The sequence below is a fragment of the Strongylocentrotus purpuratus genome, unplaced genomic scaffold (genome assembly GCF_000002235.5).
Source record: "Strongylocentrotus purpuratus isolate Spur 01 unplaced genomic scaffold, Spur_5.0 spur5_scaffold_5, whole genome shotgun sequence".
Classification (NCBI taxonomy): domain Eukaryota; kingdom Metazoa; phylum Echinodermata; class Echinoidea; order Camarodonta; family Strongylocentrotidae; genus Strongylocentrotus; species Strongylocentrotus purpuratus.
The window spans coordinates 11,857,288-11,875,260 of record NW_022145611.1 but is presented as its reverse complement, the minus strand read 5'-3'; the positions used below and the strand labels follow the sequence as shown (position 1 = coordinate 11,875,260).

The following is a 17,973-nucleotide window of genomic DNA, read 5'->3' as shown; positions in this document are numbered from 1 at the left end:
TGTGTTATTAGTATACTATAAGGATGTTTTAACGATTTGTTATAGATGACATGCTAGCGAGGTTTGCTGGGAGCTGTATTAGTGTGGTCTAGCTGGGACTGTGTTGTCTTTTGGGAGCCGGGAGCTGCTCCGGCTTGTATCTCAGAGACCTTGGGTAGGATATGATTTAATATATATACATTGTTTAATTGGTGTAATGTTGTTTATTGATGCATTTTGAATATGTACTTTCATATAATATGTGCTAATTAAAGACAATGATATTGTCTTTATTATTATATTATCATTGATGCATGATGTCACAGTTTATGTAATACAGTGTAAACCAACAGTGTGATAATTTACTGTCTGTTTACCTCGCCCACATTGTTGTATACTATGTATCAGATATATGTTGATAAGAATCTATACTTGTCTTGTATTTATGTTTGGCACATCTGATTGATTTGCAGGGTTTTCTTCATGCTGATGTATATTGCTGTTCACAAATAAATGGGCTCATCGCCCACCCTTCACATTCAAGCTGCATGCATGGTGCCTTACTTACTCCGTATTACGACAAATTACTCCGTATTACGACACTAAGAAAACACCAAAGGCCCATTGACAATAAAGCATCCACTACTTTGGCACAATAACAGTTATACAATGAGAGATAGATCTTGCGAGTGAGAATAAATGCTACATTGTTTAAATGTGGTCAAGTAGTTTCAAGCCTGGACAGCAACTTGCACCACAGAAAACATGGGATGTTTGTAAAGGGCTTTTTAAATGATAAGTCCATTTTGGACATAAAACCTCAGTTTCAAAATATTTCTAAGTCAAAGTCAGACTAATATCAATTTCGGTAGTCTAACCCTCCTTTTAGTACAGACCAATGTGTTTCCATAACTGAACCTTCTACACTATTAGAATAACTTTATAATGGGAAAAGAGATAATGTTACTGAACTTACATTGATGATGAGTATGATGGACTTGGTGTCATCCTCCCCTGTTGCTAGGAGATGATTAAGAAGATCATGCATCACCTGAGCTAGTTCTTCTCTGATGCCTTCAAACCTCTTCTGTTTGTCCGTTGATCCTAGTGTCCTATCTAGAGTGTGCATGTGAACTTGACTCTCACTCCTAAAAAAAAAACACATGTCAACAGGTGTTTACAGAGGTATCAGAGGGTAAGGTGGAGATTGTATGACATACAGGTGTATGCTCTAATTGTAGCTCTAACACTATTCGCAAATTCGCAACTTTAGCTCAAGCCAAAACACTTAAAACGTACATGTAACTGTAAACCTAACTGAAAACATAACCAAAGTCCTCATGCCTCGTATTTGAATAACTAAAGCTCAGACGAAGTTTGCTATAAATCAGGTGAAAAAGACAACAAAGTAGAAGGTATAATCTGAAATTCAATATCAATACTAAAAACTAAAATTGATAGAGATTGAAAGACATAGTAGAAACTTCCGGGCCAATGTTTTTATAGCAATTCGTTTTTTACCGTCCTTTTCACTCATAACTTTAACAAAATATCACATTCTGAAACCCCAATTAGGAACATAAAAGTGTGCTGGTATTTTCTCCTGCATTCATTGCTCGTGTAAGGTTTTAAAATCAAAAGCAAACTGCACCATGCCACAACTACGTCTATGTCACATCTTGTGTGCCATGTATTATTAAATGAGGTGCTCTACCAACTGAATATTAAAGCCCCACCGCACTAGTTTTGCCAGGAGGGATTAGACCTCCCAGCATGGTCACTGACAGGTGGTTATCTCATCAAATAACCTCTCAATTAACATAAGAAAAATAGGATCATTGGGGACCAACAGTCACCGATTAGGCATTGTTTGCTATACAGAGGGCGCAAGTAGCTATAAGTAGTGCGGTGGGGCTTTAAATTAGAAAGTATGTATTGCAGGGATGTACACTCACAGCTCTGGTATCGAGGGCCTCTTCCATTTAGGCATAAGAACCCCTGCCCCTGTCAGTACATTGAACAAGATGGTCAGGCTCTGTAGTAGCTTCTCTCTGAGAAAATAAAGAGATTTGAAACGTAAATTATGTATAAAGAAATCAATAAATCAAATCAAATCAAATCAAATGGTGGACCTTGGTGGAGTAGTTAACAGATATCTATCAGAACATTCATGTAATCTGCCATTTTTGTTGAGTATGCTTCAACGTGGCTACATATTTTTCTTATATTCTCATATTGTCTTTTCCGGATTTAAGGGGGGGGGGGTTCCAAGTCATGATGTTCAATGGTAATGATCATTTTCCTGGCTCAAGAATTAGAATGTGGAAATACATACATTTACTTTTGGAGAGGTTCTCAGACCACACTCCATCTCTCACTCATAATCATTTATGATTGTGTTTTGAAATAAATTCATTGCATCAGAACTGCTTGGTCTTGTATCATATCTTTATTCTTGATTGTAAATCATCATGAACATCTGTCCTATTTCGACAGCTAATGGAGTTGAATCACAAAATAAGTAAATTTGTATTCAATTCAACGAACACCCCACGACTGTATTTCAGTGAGAACTGGCATGAAAAACATAATCTATGACAAGCACCAGGATTCATACCTGCTTATAGACTCCCCCTTGATGTAGTTCTGTAGTTTCTCTATCTCTGGCTTGTAATAGATATCTAAGAGCTCCTTCACACATGCTACTCCGTCATCAGAGGGTATATGCCACTTCACACCCAGGTTGTGAATGTCACCGCACGTTGCCCAGTCCTAAGAAAGGGTCATCATAAAACCATCATCACTTTCTTTCATCAGCAGCAGAAGCAGCAACAGAAGGATAATCATCATCAATATCATAATCAATGATCATTACCATCATCACACTTGATATTGTCAATCATTGTCATTACCATTGTCCTCCTTAGACATCATTATCATCCTCATCAAAATCCTAGTTGACATCATTATGACTCTTGTTAGTGTGAGCATCATCTTCATTTAATACCATCACCCTCTTTACCATCTTGGTTGTCACCATTGAAACCATTATTAGGTGCATTTGCTTGAACAATCCGAAAAGGTATTTGATACTAAAGGTGCCATTTCAAATACTCAAAAAACATTACAAGGTATATCAGGCATGTCACAGCATTGCATAAAATGGAGGTCATTTTTCAAAACTTGTTATTATATATATATATTTTTTAAACTCCTTGTTCAATTATTCATAAATACATGTGAAGCATCTTTACTATAAATATCAAGAAGTGATTCCATTTACATGAGAGGGATTAAACCTACTACCATGGACCACACGTACATCAAGCTGCCAAAAACATGTCGATTTTTGTTACATCAATGACAAAGAAATAATTTGATGGTTCATTACCATTATAGCTCACTGAATAAGATGTTATATAAATAAGCAACCTCTGCATCATTCTGTAAATATAACATTCAGATCAATTACTACAACATGAATGACTCAATCGATAGCAAGGGAAGTCTTACCCTGATAGGCAAGTACTCTGTGAGTGGCCTGTCAAAGCCCTCTGCTATACTGCAGTACTCCCTAGGATACATGAGGCACATAGCTCGTAGCCAGTGCTTGAGTAGCTGGCAGGACAGCTCGTAACCTTTCTTAGAGGTCAGATGAAGGGTAGCCTTCAGGACCTTTTTCAGGGTGTCCTTATAGGTGAGGACAACCTCGCTAGGAACTCGTATAACCTGCAAAATATCAAGCACATGATTATTTAACTTGCAAAGACAACAAATACACGTATGGCAGGGCTCAAGTTCTGCCTTCATTTATAACCTATCATCATCATCATCTTCATCAAATATTGAATGAGAATGTAAGCAAGGAACATTTTGTCAGAGCTACCACTCATTACAAATGTCAGGAGTCTCTGTCGAAAACTAAATAACATATGACCTCCTCTTAACCCTTACTGTACTGGGCTATTTCGAGCACTCTCTGACTGGGGGGGGGGGGCCTGGGAGGCCCCCCCCCCCCCTATGATCTCGGCCGTCGAATGTCCGATGAACGCGAAAATTTGCATGTTTGTAGATATTTACGTAAGGAACAAGATGGTATAATTAGTTTTTTCCTAATATGCAAATTTTTGTCGTTATAGCCTAATTAATTATGCAAAATGCTAATTTTATGCATTTTACAGAAAACTCTACATATTTGTCCGTAGACTTGTGAAGAATCGTGAAAATGTATTGAATAAATGTTTCCTTCATCTCAAATTCACTAGGTTTCATTATTTTTATGATATTTGAAAATGCATAGGTTAATTTGCATAAATTATGAATACGCAAATTACGCATTCATGAATATCTAATCTGGAAATATACAGGGAACTAGAATCATTACAAAAATTGTCAGACTCCACTTTTGTTATGTTGAAACTCATTATTCATATGAAACTTCTTTTCTAACACAAAATAGTTATTTGATGTAATTAATAATGATAATTTATGCAAATTTGATGCGATTTTCAACTTTTTATTTTCTTACGTATTTCATTGTTTTTTATTTGTTATTATATCTATTGTTTTATTTCTAATGTATCTTTTTGTTCTGAAATACATCAAGTTACTTTGAGAAACATATAAAAGCAATTTGATATCAATTCATATCTTCACATTTCTGCTTGTACATGAATATATGCAATTATAGCACTTTTTTGATGACATGCGCACACTAATTGTTATGTAACACCTTACAGGTATATCCGATTTCGACGAAAATGGTATCAAAATGTGCGTAAGACTTGAAGGAAAAAAGTCATGAAACGACAATTCGAAATTCCGAGCGGTTGCGGCGCGATCTCCGAAAATGTCGAGGGGGGGGCCTGGGAGGCCCCCCCCTCCCCCCCCCAGTACAGTAAGGGTTAAACTGCAATTGTATTCAGGGATACCAGTTGGTTTCTCCAGATGAGCCTGAAAAGAGGCCCAGACATGTTTGAGCCTCATATAATATGTACAATATGAAGCCTGATGAAGCCTGATATGGAAAGGTGTCAGGGCCTGGCATCCCTGTGTATTCTTATAACATGAATAAAAGATGTAAAAACAATAACATAAAACAAACTAAAGACCAGAATGTTGGAACTTACCTCTGAGAGAACTTGGAGGTTGAAGAGAATCTCCTTGTCCAACTCTTCTTCCAACTGGACCTCTTCTGATGTGAAGGCATCAAGGATCTTCTTGCTACAGTGAGGCACAAACTTGGACAGAGTGTACTTGGGATCCACCTACAATATGAACAAATAATATCCATGCATTATTAAAAGGTAAACCTTATTTGAACGATCAAGAAGTGAATTACCGAAGTTTTGATGACATAATTTTCTTTTTTTTTAATTTTTATCTAGGAACTTCTGGCTACAGTGAAGCATTGTAAGGGAAACCTTATTTGCACTATCACAAAGTGAATTACCGGTAGCTATTGTTTTGATGACATAATTTTCTTTTCATTTATCTTTATCTAGGAACTTCTGACTACTGTCAAGCATAAGCTTGGATAGAGTATACTCAGATTCTACCTAGAATATGAGAAGTATGATATTCACTTCTAGAGTCTATGATCATATAGATTGTTTACTTGTGTTGCAATTTTCTATCCTGATCTCTTTTAACAGACTTTATTTGAATTAACACAAAAATAACAATAATTTAATGTTTCTATCATAGTGTTGCATATTTCTTACCATGTTATTACTGAATTCAAATCCTGTTACCATGGTACAGAAAGTATTTTAAAAGCAGTAACTGAATAAATGTCAACTGACATTCTCGTAACAGCAAAAGTTAACAACATTACACTTCTTAAAAACCTTTGCCTATTCCCAAAGCCTGGAGAAAATCATTGAAATCGATGGATAGCGCCAACAAACCCAACAACAACAACAACTTTAACATACCTTAGCGGCTGCCCTGCACATGTTGGCAATGGTTTTACCAGACACCTTAGTCTCAAGGATAGACGACGAAACATAGCGGAACAAACGATTGACTGCTGCCTGTAAGAGCAAAGAAAGAAAATGGTGGAGGTCAACATACTGTTTATGTGATCAATAAAAAGCCAATGTTATGATATTTCCTGATTGTAGATTAGACAACTACTTGCACCCTCTATATAACAAACAATGCCTAAGCAGTACCTGTTGGCCCCTGATAGGCTTTAAATCACTTTGCATTTGTTACAACTAGATAATTTTGATATTTTAACAACAAATATAAAGTGTGCCTCATAAAGTGCTATAAAATTGTTCTAAATTTATATGAGTAAAGTATGTCAGAGTAAGATATCAAAGGGTTGCCGATGTCTGGAGTGTAAACAAAACAAAGAAATTTGATGTGGTTTCTTAATCAATGTCATACCTCAAGGATAGACTGTTCACACTTCAAGAAATGTGTTATAACAAATTTAAATACATGGACTAAAGTCATGATATTTTTCTTTCTGGTCTATCTTTCTGAATTTCAAATTTGACATCATAGCATAGTTTCTGACCCTCCAACCATACACCATACAATATTCCTTATCTCTACACCACACATCATGACATAGCTTCTGACCTTGTACCATAAACCATGACATTCTTCTGACCTTGTAACATAAACCATGACATTGTTTCTGACCTTGTATATCTGAGGTGAGCTCTGGGAGCAGATGGTACTGAATGTTGAAGACAATCCTACGTCCACCATGGCTTCTTGGTGGTTCACCTTTTCTTGATCGTTGTCCTGGCTTCGTATATGCTCGATGGAACATGCCTCAATCAGATTGAAACATCTAACAGCAAATGGAAAATGCAGGAGTAAAGATATAATAATATAATAACAATAAATATGATGGTGAAAAAAATCATATGCAGGAAAGGCAATTTTTTTACATTTCTGCTATGAGAGACAGTATTCTGCAAAAACCGAAGAACATCAAAGATCTCTCTCTCTCTCTCTCTCTCTCTCTCTCAAGCCCATTCATATCTGTCTGTCTTATTCCTATATTCTTTTATCTCCATCTCAACCTCTCTCTGGATCTTCCACTCTGGCATTCTCCTACTCTCTGTCTTTGCTATTCCATTTATTTTATTCCATTCTCTCTCCATTTATCAAAAATGAGTTAAGATGATAACAAATCTTTGAAAACAATTGACTCATGAATATCTTGACTTAAGGATTATCAAATTTTCCTTTCATGCTACACCATCTAAAGGAAAACAATTTTCTGAAGAGATGCAATACCTGTCCATGAAGAGAAGCACAAAATCTTCAAAGGTGGCTGTTGCTGAACAGAGCTCCCTCTCCTGTTCCGTGATGTCGTCTCTAACCAGGGAAGCTTCAGAGCAGTCTACTATGGGTACCATGACGGTGAAGGTAGAGATGGCTTGCAGTGTGACCTAAGGTTCAAGCAAAGGCAAGATTTTTGTAAGAAACTTCATTAAAATTATACTCATTCATTGATAGAAAGCACACTCCCATATGATTTCTGAATAATCAATTATTTTAGATAAAGGTCTGACTATATGGAGTTTGAAGTAAAGTCAATCACTCTCAAAGTGGTTGAGAAACTCTAAATTAAACATTAAAAAAAATTATCATTGACACTTAACAGAGGGCTAATAATATTTCAATACTTTAAATAAAGCCAAATATAAACTAAGTGGATTTTTACAATTTACTCCAAGGGGTGTATCCAGCAGAGGGGAGGCGGTTTACCCCCCCCCCCCCTTCTGAGGGCATGGTAGATTTGAACAACTTGCAGTCGACCTATAACACACTAGTATAAACGGCTGCCCAAGTATTCTCAATCTCCAGATTAGCAATTTGGGATACTACAATTGCCAAAATGACCCTCACCTACAAAGGATCAAATTGGACCTATGAACTGGTTTATTTTTGCAAATAATCTAGATATTCCCAAAATCCAGATCAACACAAAATACCATGCTATAGATATAATGGGATATTACAAGTTTTCACAAACATGTGTGACTTCACTATGCTTGAAGGATTAGCATTTGAAAATGACCCAAGATAAAGCAGCACTACCTACCATGCATTTGGCAAAGTCGTTGGGATCGATACCAGGTAGCATCGCATGGAGGAGAGGTAGTAGGTGAGTGGGGCCATCGGGGAGCCACTTGCCCCCCTTGAGCATGGTGCAGGAGACCGACACCACGCAGCTCACTGTGGCTATCAGCTGGTGGGGCTCTGTCAGGGTATCTAAAGCCTTGTAGGTCCTGTAAATACATATGAAAGGAGATATGAAAATAAATATATAGTACTAAATGATGATTGCTATTGTTGCAGAGTACAGTATGACATATAAGACTTGGACAAAACAATGGTATTACTTTTTAAATGTACATAATGGACTTTGCTTCGCCATCTTGTGTTGTACAAAATGGAAATGAACTTACAAAACTCATGTGGGCCTCTAGTGACTGCATCTTCCACATTTACAGAGTATTGTCAGAAATAATTCCTTACAGATGAAGGGTGATGGAATATAGAAACAGTTCGTAAGTGTGACAGGGAGGATATAGAGAGCTGTGGTTGAAAAAGAAATTACAAAATAATACAAAGGGAGGGAAAAGGGAAAGAGTGAGAGAAAGAGATAGAGATAGAGAAAGAGATAGAGATAGAGAAAGAGAGAGAGAGAGAGAGAGAGAGAGAGAGAAAGAGAGAGAGAGAAAAAAGAGAGAGAGAGAGAGAGAGAGAGAGAGGGAGAGACTACAGGGGTGTGGGGGGATTAGAGGACAGAATGGACAGGCATGATAAGACAAGGTGAACATAATGGCATCTCCATAAAAGACCGAACTGCAGAACCGCAGAAGAACCACAGAAAAAAAAAACAGAAGAAATATATCTCACTTTTCCAGCAGTGTTGGTATGACCAGCTCAGGTCTCAGCAAGGCCAGGTTATGCAGGGTCGAGGCAGCATCCCTGTGACCCATCTTACTGTACATGGCTAGGAACACCGGAGCCTTGATGCTCTCAACAAACGCTGTGATGTCATCCTCTTTCAGCTTGTAATCATCAGGGATCTGGTGCTGCCACGAGGGCTTCTTATACCTCTCTCTAGAAAGGATATTGGATAAATGAAGGAAGGATGGTACAGACCAGTTTAATGATACTTTCCCAGGAAACTCCATTGAAACCAGGGGGATGTTTCTTAAAGTTTGTTTTGTTATAAGCTACTAAAATCCTTGCTTCTGATTGGTTATTAGCAGATTTGTCACTGATTTTTGTCATTTGTCATTGAAAAAAGGCTTTGTGAAATGGGCCCCTGGTGACAAAACTTTGTGTGACATTTCTATAATGGTATTCAGCTTACATTCATCAGTTGTTTGTATGTCAGTTGAATTGTTCCATACATCAAGCCTCTGCGAAGCCGTTGAAGAGCTTTTAGGTGATCAAAAGATATAATTAAGTGTGAAAAAGATTCAACTATTTAATTCAACTGGTCTATCTTATGGGTAAATTAGGCCAACAATTATGGACTACATTGAGAAAGCCCTTTTCACCCACCCAAATTTTGCATCAAAATAATGCAAAGCTGCATTTTAAGTCAACTTCATTGGACAAAACAAACAGAACCCAAAATCATTCATTGTCCTATTTATTTTGCACATATTTGTTCATGGTTTTAGAAAGCTAACCAAGGGTACATGTATAATAGAAACAACAAATATAAAATAGAATATTGGCAAATATATCTCTTAAATCTGTATTGGTTGTAATCATATTATTCACCTGTGTAATCTCTTGACAAATTCACTGGATAGCTGACCAAGCATCCTTTGAAGGCTGAACTGATGGAGCAGGAATGAAATAAGAGAAAGGTAATCAAGTTTAAACTGGCTTATGCATTTTGCAGACAGTTTATTCTTGCATAAACATTTTGAAATTAAAACACCAACACCCAGATGAAATGCTATTCAGCTACGACTACATAAATAACACACACATTCAGATATACAACGTTTAGTCAGACAGTGTACTCATTTACTGCATTTGCTTTGACTTCATGGCTGCGTTGTTTAACGTTCTTATGTATTCCAGGTTTCTTGTTTTCTCTTCTTCAATCTCTGTTGCCAACGTATACTAATTACCAAGACATAATATCGTATCACTATATTCAAAATATGAGCATCAAATATCACTTCTGCAAAGAGATTCTGCAAGTTAAAATACACTCTCAATTAATGTGAGTACACTACTGGACGCACCTGTATGCGCTCACTTGAAATAGGGCTCTCATGGAACCCAAGGCCAACTTTAGTTCTGTGTGCACAGTTTTATGTTTCTTGATTAATTAATTGCTTCATTTGCCTAATCAGTTAGCCTAAAGAAATCTGGGTTTTTCTCATGCTGGTTTTAAACGTTCTAGCTGTACACAAATTAATTTTGTAAGTAATTGATACACTTTAATTCTTCTTCCCTTTGCCTATTTTCTCAATAAAAAAATAAAAACAAAAGAACAGCAAATGTACTTACAGAGTATTTTCCAGTATTGGATGGATGGAAGTATGAATCTGTTGCTACAAAGAACTTATGTAAGTGGTCCTGACAAGTTGTTGTGTGACCCTGTAAAGAGAGATAGAGAGAGAGAGAGAACAATGCAAATTAAGCAGAACATATTGTTTTGATTAAAGGGCTTGGGTACTTTGTCTCAGATTCTGAAACAAAATCCTGGATTTAGCTCATGTTGCAATGATAATTATAAACCTTTAGGTCAGTCAGGAACCCCATGACTTTTACAAGCCTGTCTGATTATCAAGATATTTATGATTGGAAATCAAAATCAAATTTTGTGTTTTCCTAATGATTTTCATAACTCTACAGTCTATTGGGGAAAACGAGTATGGTAAAACTGGTCACTCAAAGATTTTTACTTTTTTGAGGCACTTCTTGATCATTTTGAAGCACAATGATTTTTTTGGCTTCAATATTACACCATATCACAGACATTGATAACACGTAGAGCCGTGAATCTCAGATTTAACATTGTTAAACGATGCCTTTAAGCAATTCTTTAAATATGACCATAAGGAAGAAGGTTGTGTACTAAGATAACTTCTTGTTTGCTTTTACCATTCTCAATGAAATTGTCACATACTTACAGATCTACAATACAACATTTTGGTTGATCATTATTGGCCATAATTGATCATTCCTTAGAATATGATGTTTAAAACAAGGGGGGAAATCTCATGATTTTACTCTTACCAGCATTGAAACAATCCAGGTTGCAAGAGGACCAACATCAAAACCCTTCCCATTCCGAGCTACCTGAAGCTTCTTGGAACCAACAGGTAGACTAAGGCCTCTCAAGAAACATGTGAATATCTGTGCAAAAACAAGACATTAGGAAGTGAAGAAAACAAAAATTGGCATTGAATTAGTTCAGATTGACTTGTAACAGTTAATCCACAACATTTGATATTTGTAGTTCCCAATGTACATATATAGTTACAGTATTCAAACAGTCTCAAATGTTTTTTTAAAATTTATTTGTGAGTATTTGTAACCCAAAAGGCACTGATATTCAATAACTTAAGATTGATTCAGGCCAGTTAATAATCTTATGACATTTATACAGCAAACTTTATTCTACAAAAGAAGAAAATATTAACTCTTCATAAAATTAAATGCATCATGACTTTTTCACATAACGGTTTAACCCATGATGTGCTATTAGATTTTGGAAAACATATATTCTCCGTAGACACAAACCAGAGTCTGTTTTGACATGTTAACAATTTTCATTCTGTATCCTCCTTTTGGAACATTCAGTAACACATTTTTCATTTGAAAATAAAATTTGTTCTTTGTGCAATCTCAAACAACTTAAAAGTATACCCAGTTTTTTTTTTTTTAAATGATACTTGCAAAACCCAAAATGAAAACATCTTGAAACTCACCTTTGGTATATGAGGATTCCAGTCAATGTATCCTATATTCTCTGTAGCTAATCTAGAAAATAGGTCTACTAGTGCCTGTCAAAAGCAATAGAAAACACAACATTAGTCACAGCACACTCCCAAAATGCTGTAATAAAGATTTGGGGACTTGGTTGTTGAGCATAATATGAGGAGAAGAGAAGGTGGGAATATTTCAAGCAGCTGTAATGAGAAGGTTCAGAAACAGATGCAAAAAATGTTTCTAGGTTACAAGATATGGTATGGGAACTCTGATTATTTAGCTACATTACACTTTTGCTCTTTTCACCCCCCATCAACAGATTTACATATTTCCAGAAATAGAAACAGAAATTTGAAAGTCTGCTACAACTGGAGTTATACCTTATGCCAAATCAACATTTAAAAAATCTGACTGATAGAAAAGTAATTCAGATTTGTCAGTACACCAGATGTTCAAATGTTGGCAATTCAAAAGTATATTTCTGAATTCATAATTTAGGTGACTTTGTGTCACATTGCAGTCACCATAATGAAAACGATTGACAAAATGCATCATAGAAGGCAATGTCGATGATACGTATGTACTTACTGATTCTATGTGCGGAGAGTTCTGCGAATTGTTCCATATACTGATCATTTCATCCAGCCATAACCTGCAAGATAAAGATATTCAATTAGCAATCTCACTGAGTGAGTATATAAATGCTATGGTTACAACATCTACACAGAATGTACAATAGAACATTGCCGATAGATAAATTGTTCATTAAAATATGACACACCGAGCTATACAAATATCCCTGTATTTACATGGATTTTTCTGAACATATAGCTGTATGATCTACATGCCATGTTAACACAATGTACACTGTAGATGTAACTGTCTATCATTACCTCTAAGGCATTTTAGGAAAGAAAAAAAAATCCTGAATATTTCATTTTTTTTTTTTTTTTTAAAGGTTAGTTTAACACTTGGCTGGTAGTAAAAAATCAGAGTCTGGCATAGTACATAACCTTGAGCAATACATTTTATCTACACTCTTTTCCCTATCTAAGAAAATATTTGTAACCAGAAGGAAAAGAAAGTTTAAAGTGGGTAGATTAGCAAGTGTGCACCTGTAAAAAGCATGCTGACTGAAATGCTCTTTAAAGAATCTGGAGTATGGAAAAAGCAGGTTTTCCTTAGAACTTAGTATGTTTAAACCTGGATATTTCGGGGTAGCCTGTGATACAATTTTTGAACGCTTACTCTAAGGAGGTCTATTGTAATTAAAGCCATTTGAGAACTGTCAATTTGACAAATGAAGTGTTATCATCACTACAAAAATGCAACTACACTGAAACTGACAAGGCTTGAGCCTTTGTCAGCTTGCAACTTGTTACTGTGATATCTCTTGAAATGCATACTTGTCTTTTCCATCAATGTTTTATTCATTTGCAATTCACTTACTTGTCACTGCGCATGGAAATATCAATAAATACTATGTATCTATCTATCTAACAATGTACTCACTTGAAGCCATGTTGGTGATGTTCTGGTGGAAGCAGGGTTGGGAGAAAGCACTCCATGTAATGGATACCCTTGGCCATGGTCTCATCAAACGGACACAAGAGAGGGCGCCATTCCTCTAGCATTTCTCTAGTACTGTCAACTGAGAAATATCTGAAATGGTGAAAAGAATAAGGGGATTATATATTGTCTACTTCATGCATACAACATATCGAATAGTTGAAGGACTTTGAATTTACAAAATCCATGCTGACATTGAAATCTAATACCTGGGTACATGTTTTTTTTTTAGTGTTAGGTAAACATGGTTGCAAGAATAAGACAGATTTTATTTTGTCTACTTCACGCATACAACATATCAAATAGTTGAAGGACTTTGAATTTACAAAATCCATGCTGACATTTAAATCTAATACCGGGGTACATGTTTTTTTTTTAGTGTTAGGTAAACATGGTTGCAAGAATAAGACAGATTTTATTTTGTCTACTTCACGCATACAACATATCAAATAGTTGAAGGACTTTGAATTTGACTTTGAAATCTATGCTGACATTTAAATCTTTTTCATGTTGTTTCAATAGCGTTAGATAAACATGGTTGCTCCATTTGATCTTTTCAGTTTTTAAATTAATTCTATTTGAAGGACTTTGAATTTACAAAATGCATACTGACATTTAAATCCAATACATGTTTTTTTGTATAGTGTTACATGTAGATAAACATGGTTGCTACATTTAATAATTTCTATTTTGCAAGTACAGTAATACTATTTTGTTGAATTAGTTCTCTTTCGCAAGTCAAAATTTGACAACCTATTAGACCCAAATTTACTACATTTTTGCATGTGCTCACCTTTACTACATTTCTTAAAACAAATTTTTATGTCAAACGCTTATATGATTTTCAAGCCTTCACTTAGAAATTAATGTTATCCTCTTTCACCATTTCAGCCATGCCCCAGTGTCAGAATTTTTGTATTCCTAAATCACTTTACATCTGGTTTTCAAATAACAATTAAGTTACCCACAAACTCTACATCTTCATTACATATCATGTGACGAGAAACTATTTTTTTCCTTTTGAAGTTCTCAAATATGGCTGGGGGGGGGGGAGATTGTGACCCCCCCCCCCCCCCATGGATTTTTGACGGCAGATAAACACATCTCCATCATTCAGATGAGAGGCATATCAATAAAGCATACTCTTGGATATTTAATGGTACTCTATGAAAAATAAATCTATAATTAGAGAAAGTATTCTGTGCATCAACACACTTACGGTCTGGACATCCGCATGAGGGACTTTAGACGATTTTCCAGGGTGCTGAATAAAAAATGTAGAAAGGAGAGATTGATAAAAAAAAATATCTGAAAAGACTGCAACATACCAATATCATTTGAAATTTAAGTGATACCATGATCCATGAGGTCACTGGTTAGCCACTCAAAACCTATCTTTTCAAATTGTAAATTGCAGTTGTGCGTCGGTCAATGGAGGTCGCACCATATTTGCCTTTATTTAGTTGATTGCCACTGTTTTTCTTACCTTATCTATGTTACTTTTGTATTTTTGCTTTTTCTTCTAATTTAATTCTACGGGTTATAGTCTTCTCTTAATCAGAACACTGTGCGCTTAGAAACATCAGTATTAAGCGCCTAATAAATGTTATGTATTATTATTATTATTATCTACATTTCAACAGAAATATGGACATTGACTATTGAAGACGATATATTGTTTGAAATTTGAGTGATTACAAGATCCATATGGCCACTGGCTAGCCACGTCCATCAACAAATCTACGTTTACTTCAACAGAAATATAAAAATTGATTAATGAAGACAAACTAAGAATGACAAACAGAATGACTTCTATTACAATTCAATTCAGTGGTGTCATTTATATTTCCATTGTGGCATGTTGCCAAATTGTGAAAATATGTACTTAGTAAACTCTACCTAGAGGCATATTTTCTTCACTCCATTTTGCAATAGCGCCATGTCAATGGACAAATGGTAGTTTAATATGATCTAGAAGAATTAGACAGAATGTCAATGTAAAAATATGTTGATTTTAATATAAATTCGACTAATACCAAACCAAATTGGTATGCATTGAACATATTAATGAATGCCTACAGTTAACAGCATTCAATTATTTGAATATCGTATTCACACGCTAATAAATACATAAATGTTCATTTGCAATTTTACATTGGGCAGTTGGATAAATTTGTTACATACATGTACATCAATGAGTAAAACCAAACTAAAATGGACACTTACTGTGGATACCATTCTAAGCCCAATGGTTCATATGGTGAGTACATGATCCTTTCAACAATCTTGTAGAGGGGTCGCCAGGGTATAAGCAGGTCGTCTCGTGACAGCAAACTTCGCTTCCTGAAGGCAGAGGGGTACCATTTGTTTCAATTATTTATTTTACTATACAGTCAACATTGTTTTTATGTATCAGGACATTTTAAGAATTTAAATATGTTTATTATCACTTGAGCATGTTTCAACTTGAGTCACTCACAAGCAATCTATAACATGTACCCCCCCCCCCAAAAAAAAAAAAAAAAAAAAATCATTATTCACATCAATTAATAATTCAAAAGGATAAATTATCCATTATAATGTGTAGGAAATTAATATTAGGCATTGTTGCAGAGCACCTTAAACAACAAAGGCAAGTATGTAACAGAGAATGGGTTGAGAAGTTCTAAACAAGGCATGAAATATAAACATACCCTCATACATGTTGACTTGCAAATTACAAATTTCCCCAGTGCAGTTTTATATCAACCTTGGCCTTAGGGAAATATTTATACATGTAGTCACAAAATATTGAATTAGTCTATTAGAACCAATAAACAATATGAGTAATCTCTTTGATTGTTTACATAAGTTCAAATACCTCACTCCAATCCCTCAAAAGAGAGTGACTATGGAAGAACAAAATCTGGTTTATTTGGCAAAAGGCCAAAACTTTATTGATTTGATAAATCAACTTCATTTCAAAATGGCGATGTTCAATATTGCTTTCTCACTAAAATATGATCAAATATATGATTCAGTCAACATCAAATCAAAATGGTGTTATTCAATTTTGCCTTCTCACTGGGATATACCCATTTATCTTCTGACAATGTCAACAATGATCCAAGGTCAGAAATGGCATAAGAGTAATCACACTTGTTGGCAACGAAAGATTTCAACAGAATGCAATGGTGGGGGGGGGGGGGGGGTCACAGTAAGTGAATCCAATATGGCTTCTTGCAATAAGCTGCAACGTCATTATTGTGGAAGATATAAGAACATTCCATAGTGAAAGGATAAAACAACCCGAGGGCATCAATTTTGCTTTGTCATTGTAAAGGGACTACCGGTATGCAAGCTCCTACTGCTAAATAATCAAATAAATTGGCTTTATCCTGATATTAACTTGAATAATCAAGAATCACCAATTACACAAAATGTGTCAGTGACCACTTCAATAACTGCAATTATTCCAACTTTTCAGCAACTCGTAATTTGATTGTTTTATCTTCTATGCAAAATATATATTTAAAAATAAAAAGGCAATTTGCCATTCCTGCCTCTCCCCCCCCCCCCCCCTTTTTTTTCCCCCCTCTCTCAATATACTGAGTTGCTGGATCCTACTTACTATCGATATCCATTAGATATCTTCCATATTAAAATTGTTTATGCAAATTCCTTCCTGATAAACCTCTGGCTGGATGACAGATCTACCAAAATTAAGTATGGTGCATTTCAGAAGAAAAAAACATTGTCAACTAGTCAACTTACTTGAGAAGTATGTTCAGAATTCTGGCAAACTCTGACATGATCTTGAACTCCAAATCTGGAATGTTGATAAGTTCCAGATAGAGCTTGATGAAGGCCACATGCTCTTCCTTGCTGAACTTTCGGCCATAATAACGTATATACCTAAGGGGGGAATTCAGTTTTAATATTTAGTGTTCCTTGACCCACCAAGTGACCAATTCATTGCTAATTGTTTAAAGGTTGCCAAGGTTATCTTATAAGTGAAGAGAGGTGTCTCAATTTATTATTTACTAATTCATTAGGATTCCTGGTTGCTGGAGAGTTATGACCTTGATATTGTGTGTATAAAAAACTGATTACCTGAAATACATTTCATGTACTGTCTATATCTTCAACAAGGCAAGTCACCTTTAAGTCAACGTCCCATCAATATTTTTTTCCCAAATCTAATAATTGTTTTGTGACGCCAACAGTTAACAGTCAGCTGGCCCGAGAATGAGGATCGTCTGCATAAACGAGGATATCTCCGTAAACGGGGACAAATTGCATCCTAAAATTGTAAAAAGTAATGATCATCCGCACTTTCTTGGACGTTTTTTTTCTTTGGCGCTCTGCGGGTGTAGGGTTCCTGGTCCGCGCACTGCGCTGGCAATGTAAAAAGCTAAAATACTCCCAGTTCACCCTCTACTTTTATGGGTTGTCTGTCTTCCCAAGGATTTATCATTCATAATGTGAAAGTCTCTG

General features: G+C 35.7%; 1 protein-coding gene across 1 annotated transcript in view; it reads right to left on the bottom strand.

Moving 5' to 3' along the window:
* LOC590127 (proteasome activator complex subunit 4) overlaps positions 1–17,973 on the bottom strand; it is a 37,325-nt gene that overhangs the window by 17,681 nt on the left and 1,671 nt on the right. Inside the window, exons 2-20 of the mRNA XM_030999469.1 lie at positions 17,251–17,391; positions 15,724–15,840; positions 14,717–14,761; positions 13,441–13,590; positions 12,517–12,580; positions 11,928–12,002; positions 11,233–11,352; positions 10,501–10,590; positions 9,757–9,815; positions 8,875–9,081; positions 8,054–8,240; positions 7,243–7,397; positions 6,637–6,790; positions 5,916–6,014; positions 5,109–5,246; positions 3,493–3,708; positions 2,597–2,751; positions 1,935–2,030; positions 956–1,127 (exon numbers count right to left, since the gene is read on the bottom strand). Of these exons, the coding sequence (XP_030855329.1) occupies positions 956–1,127; positions 1,935–2,030; positions 2,597–2,751; positions 3,493–3,708; positions 5,109–5,246; positions 5,916–6,014; positions 6,637–6,790; positions 7,243–7,397; positions 8,054–8,240; positions 8,875–9,081; positions 9,757–9,815; positions 10,501–10,590; positions 11,233–11,352; positions 11,928–12,002; positions 12,517–12,580; positions 13,441–13,590; positions 14,717–14,761; positions 15,724–15,840; positions 17,251–17,391 (2,440 nt within the window). The remainder of the gene's footprint in view (positions 1–955; positions 1,128–1,934; positions 2,031–2,596; positions 2,752–3,492; positions 3,709–5,108; positions 5,247–5,915; positions 6,015–6,636; positions 6,791–7,242; positions 7,398–8,053; positions 8,241–8,874; positions 9,082–9,756; positions 9,816–10,500; positions 10,591–11,232; positions 11,353–11,927; positions 12,003–12,516; positions 12,581–13,440; positions 13,591–14,716; positions 14,762–15,723; positions 15,841–17,250; positions 17,392–17,973) is intronic.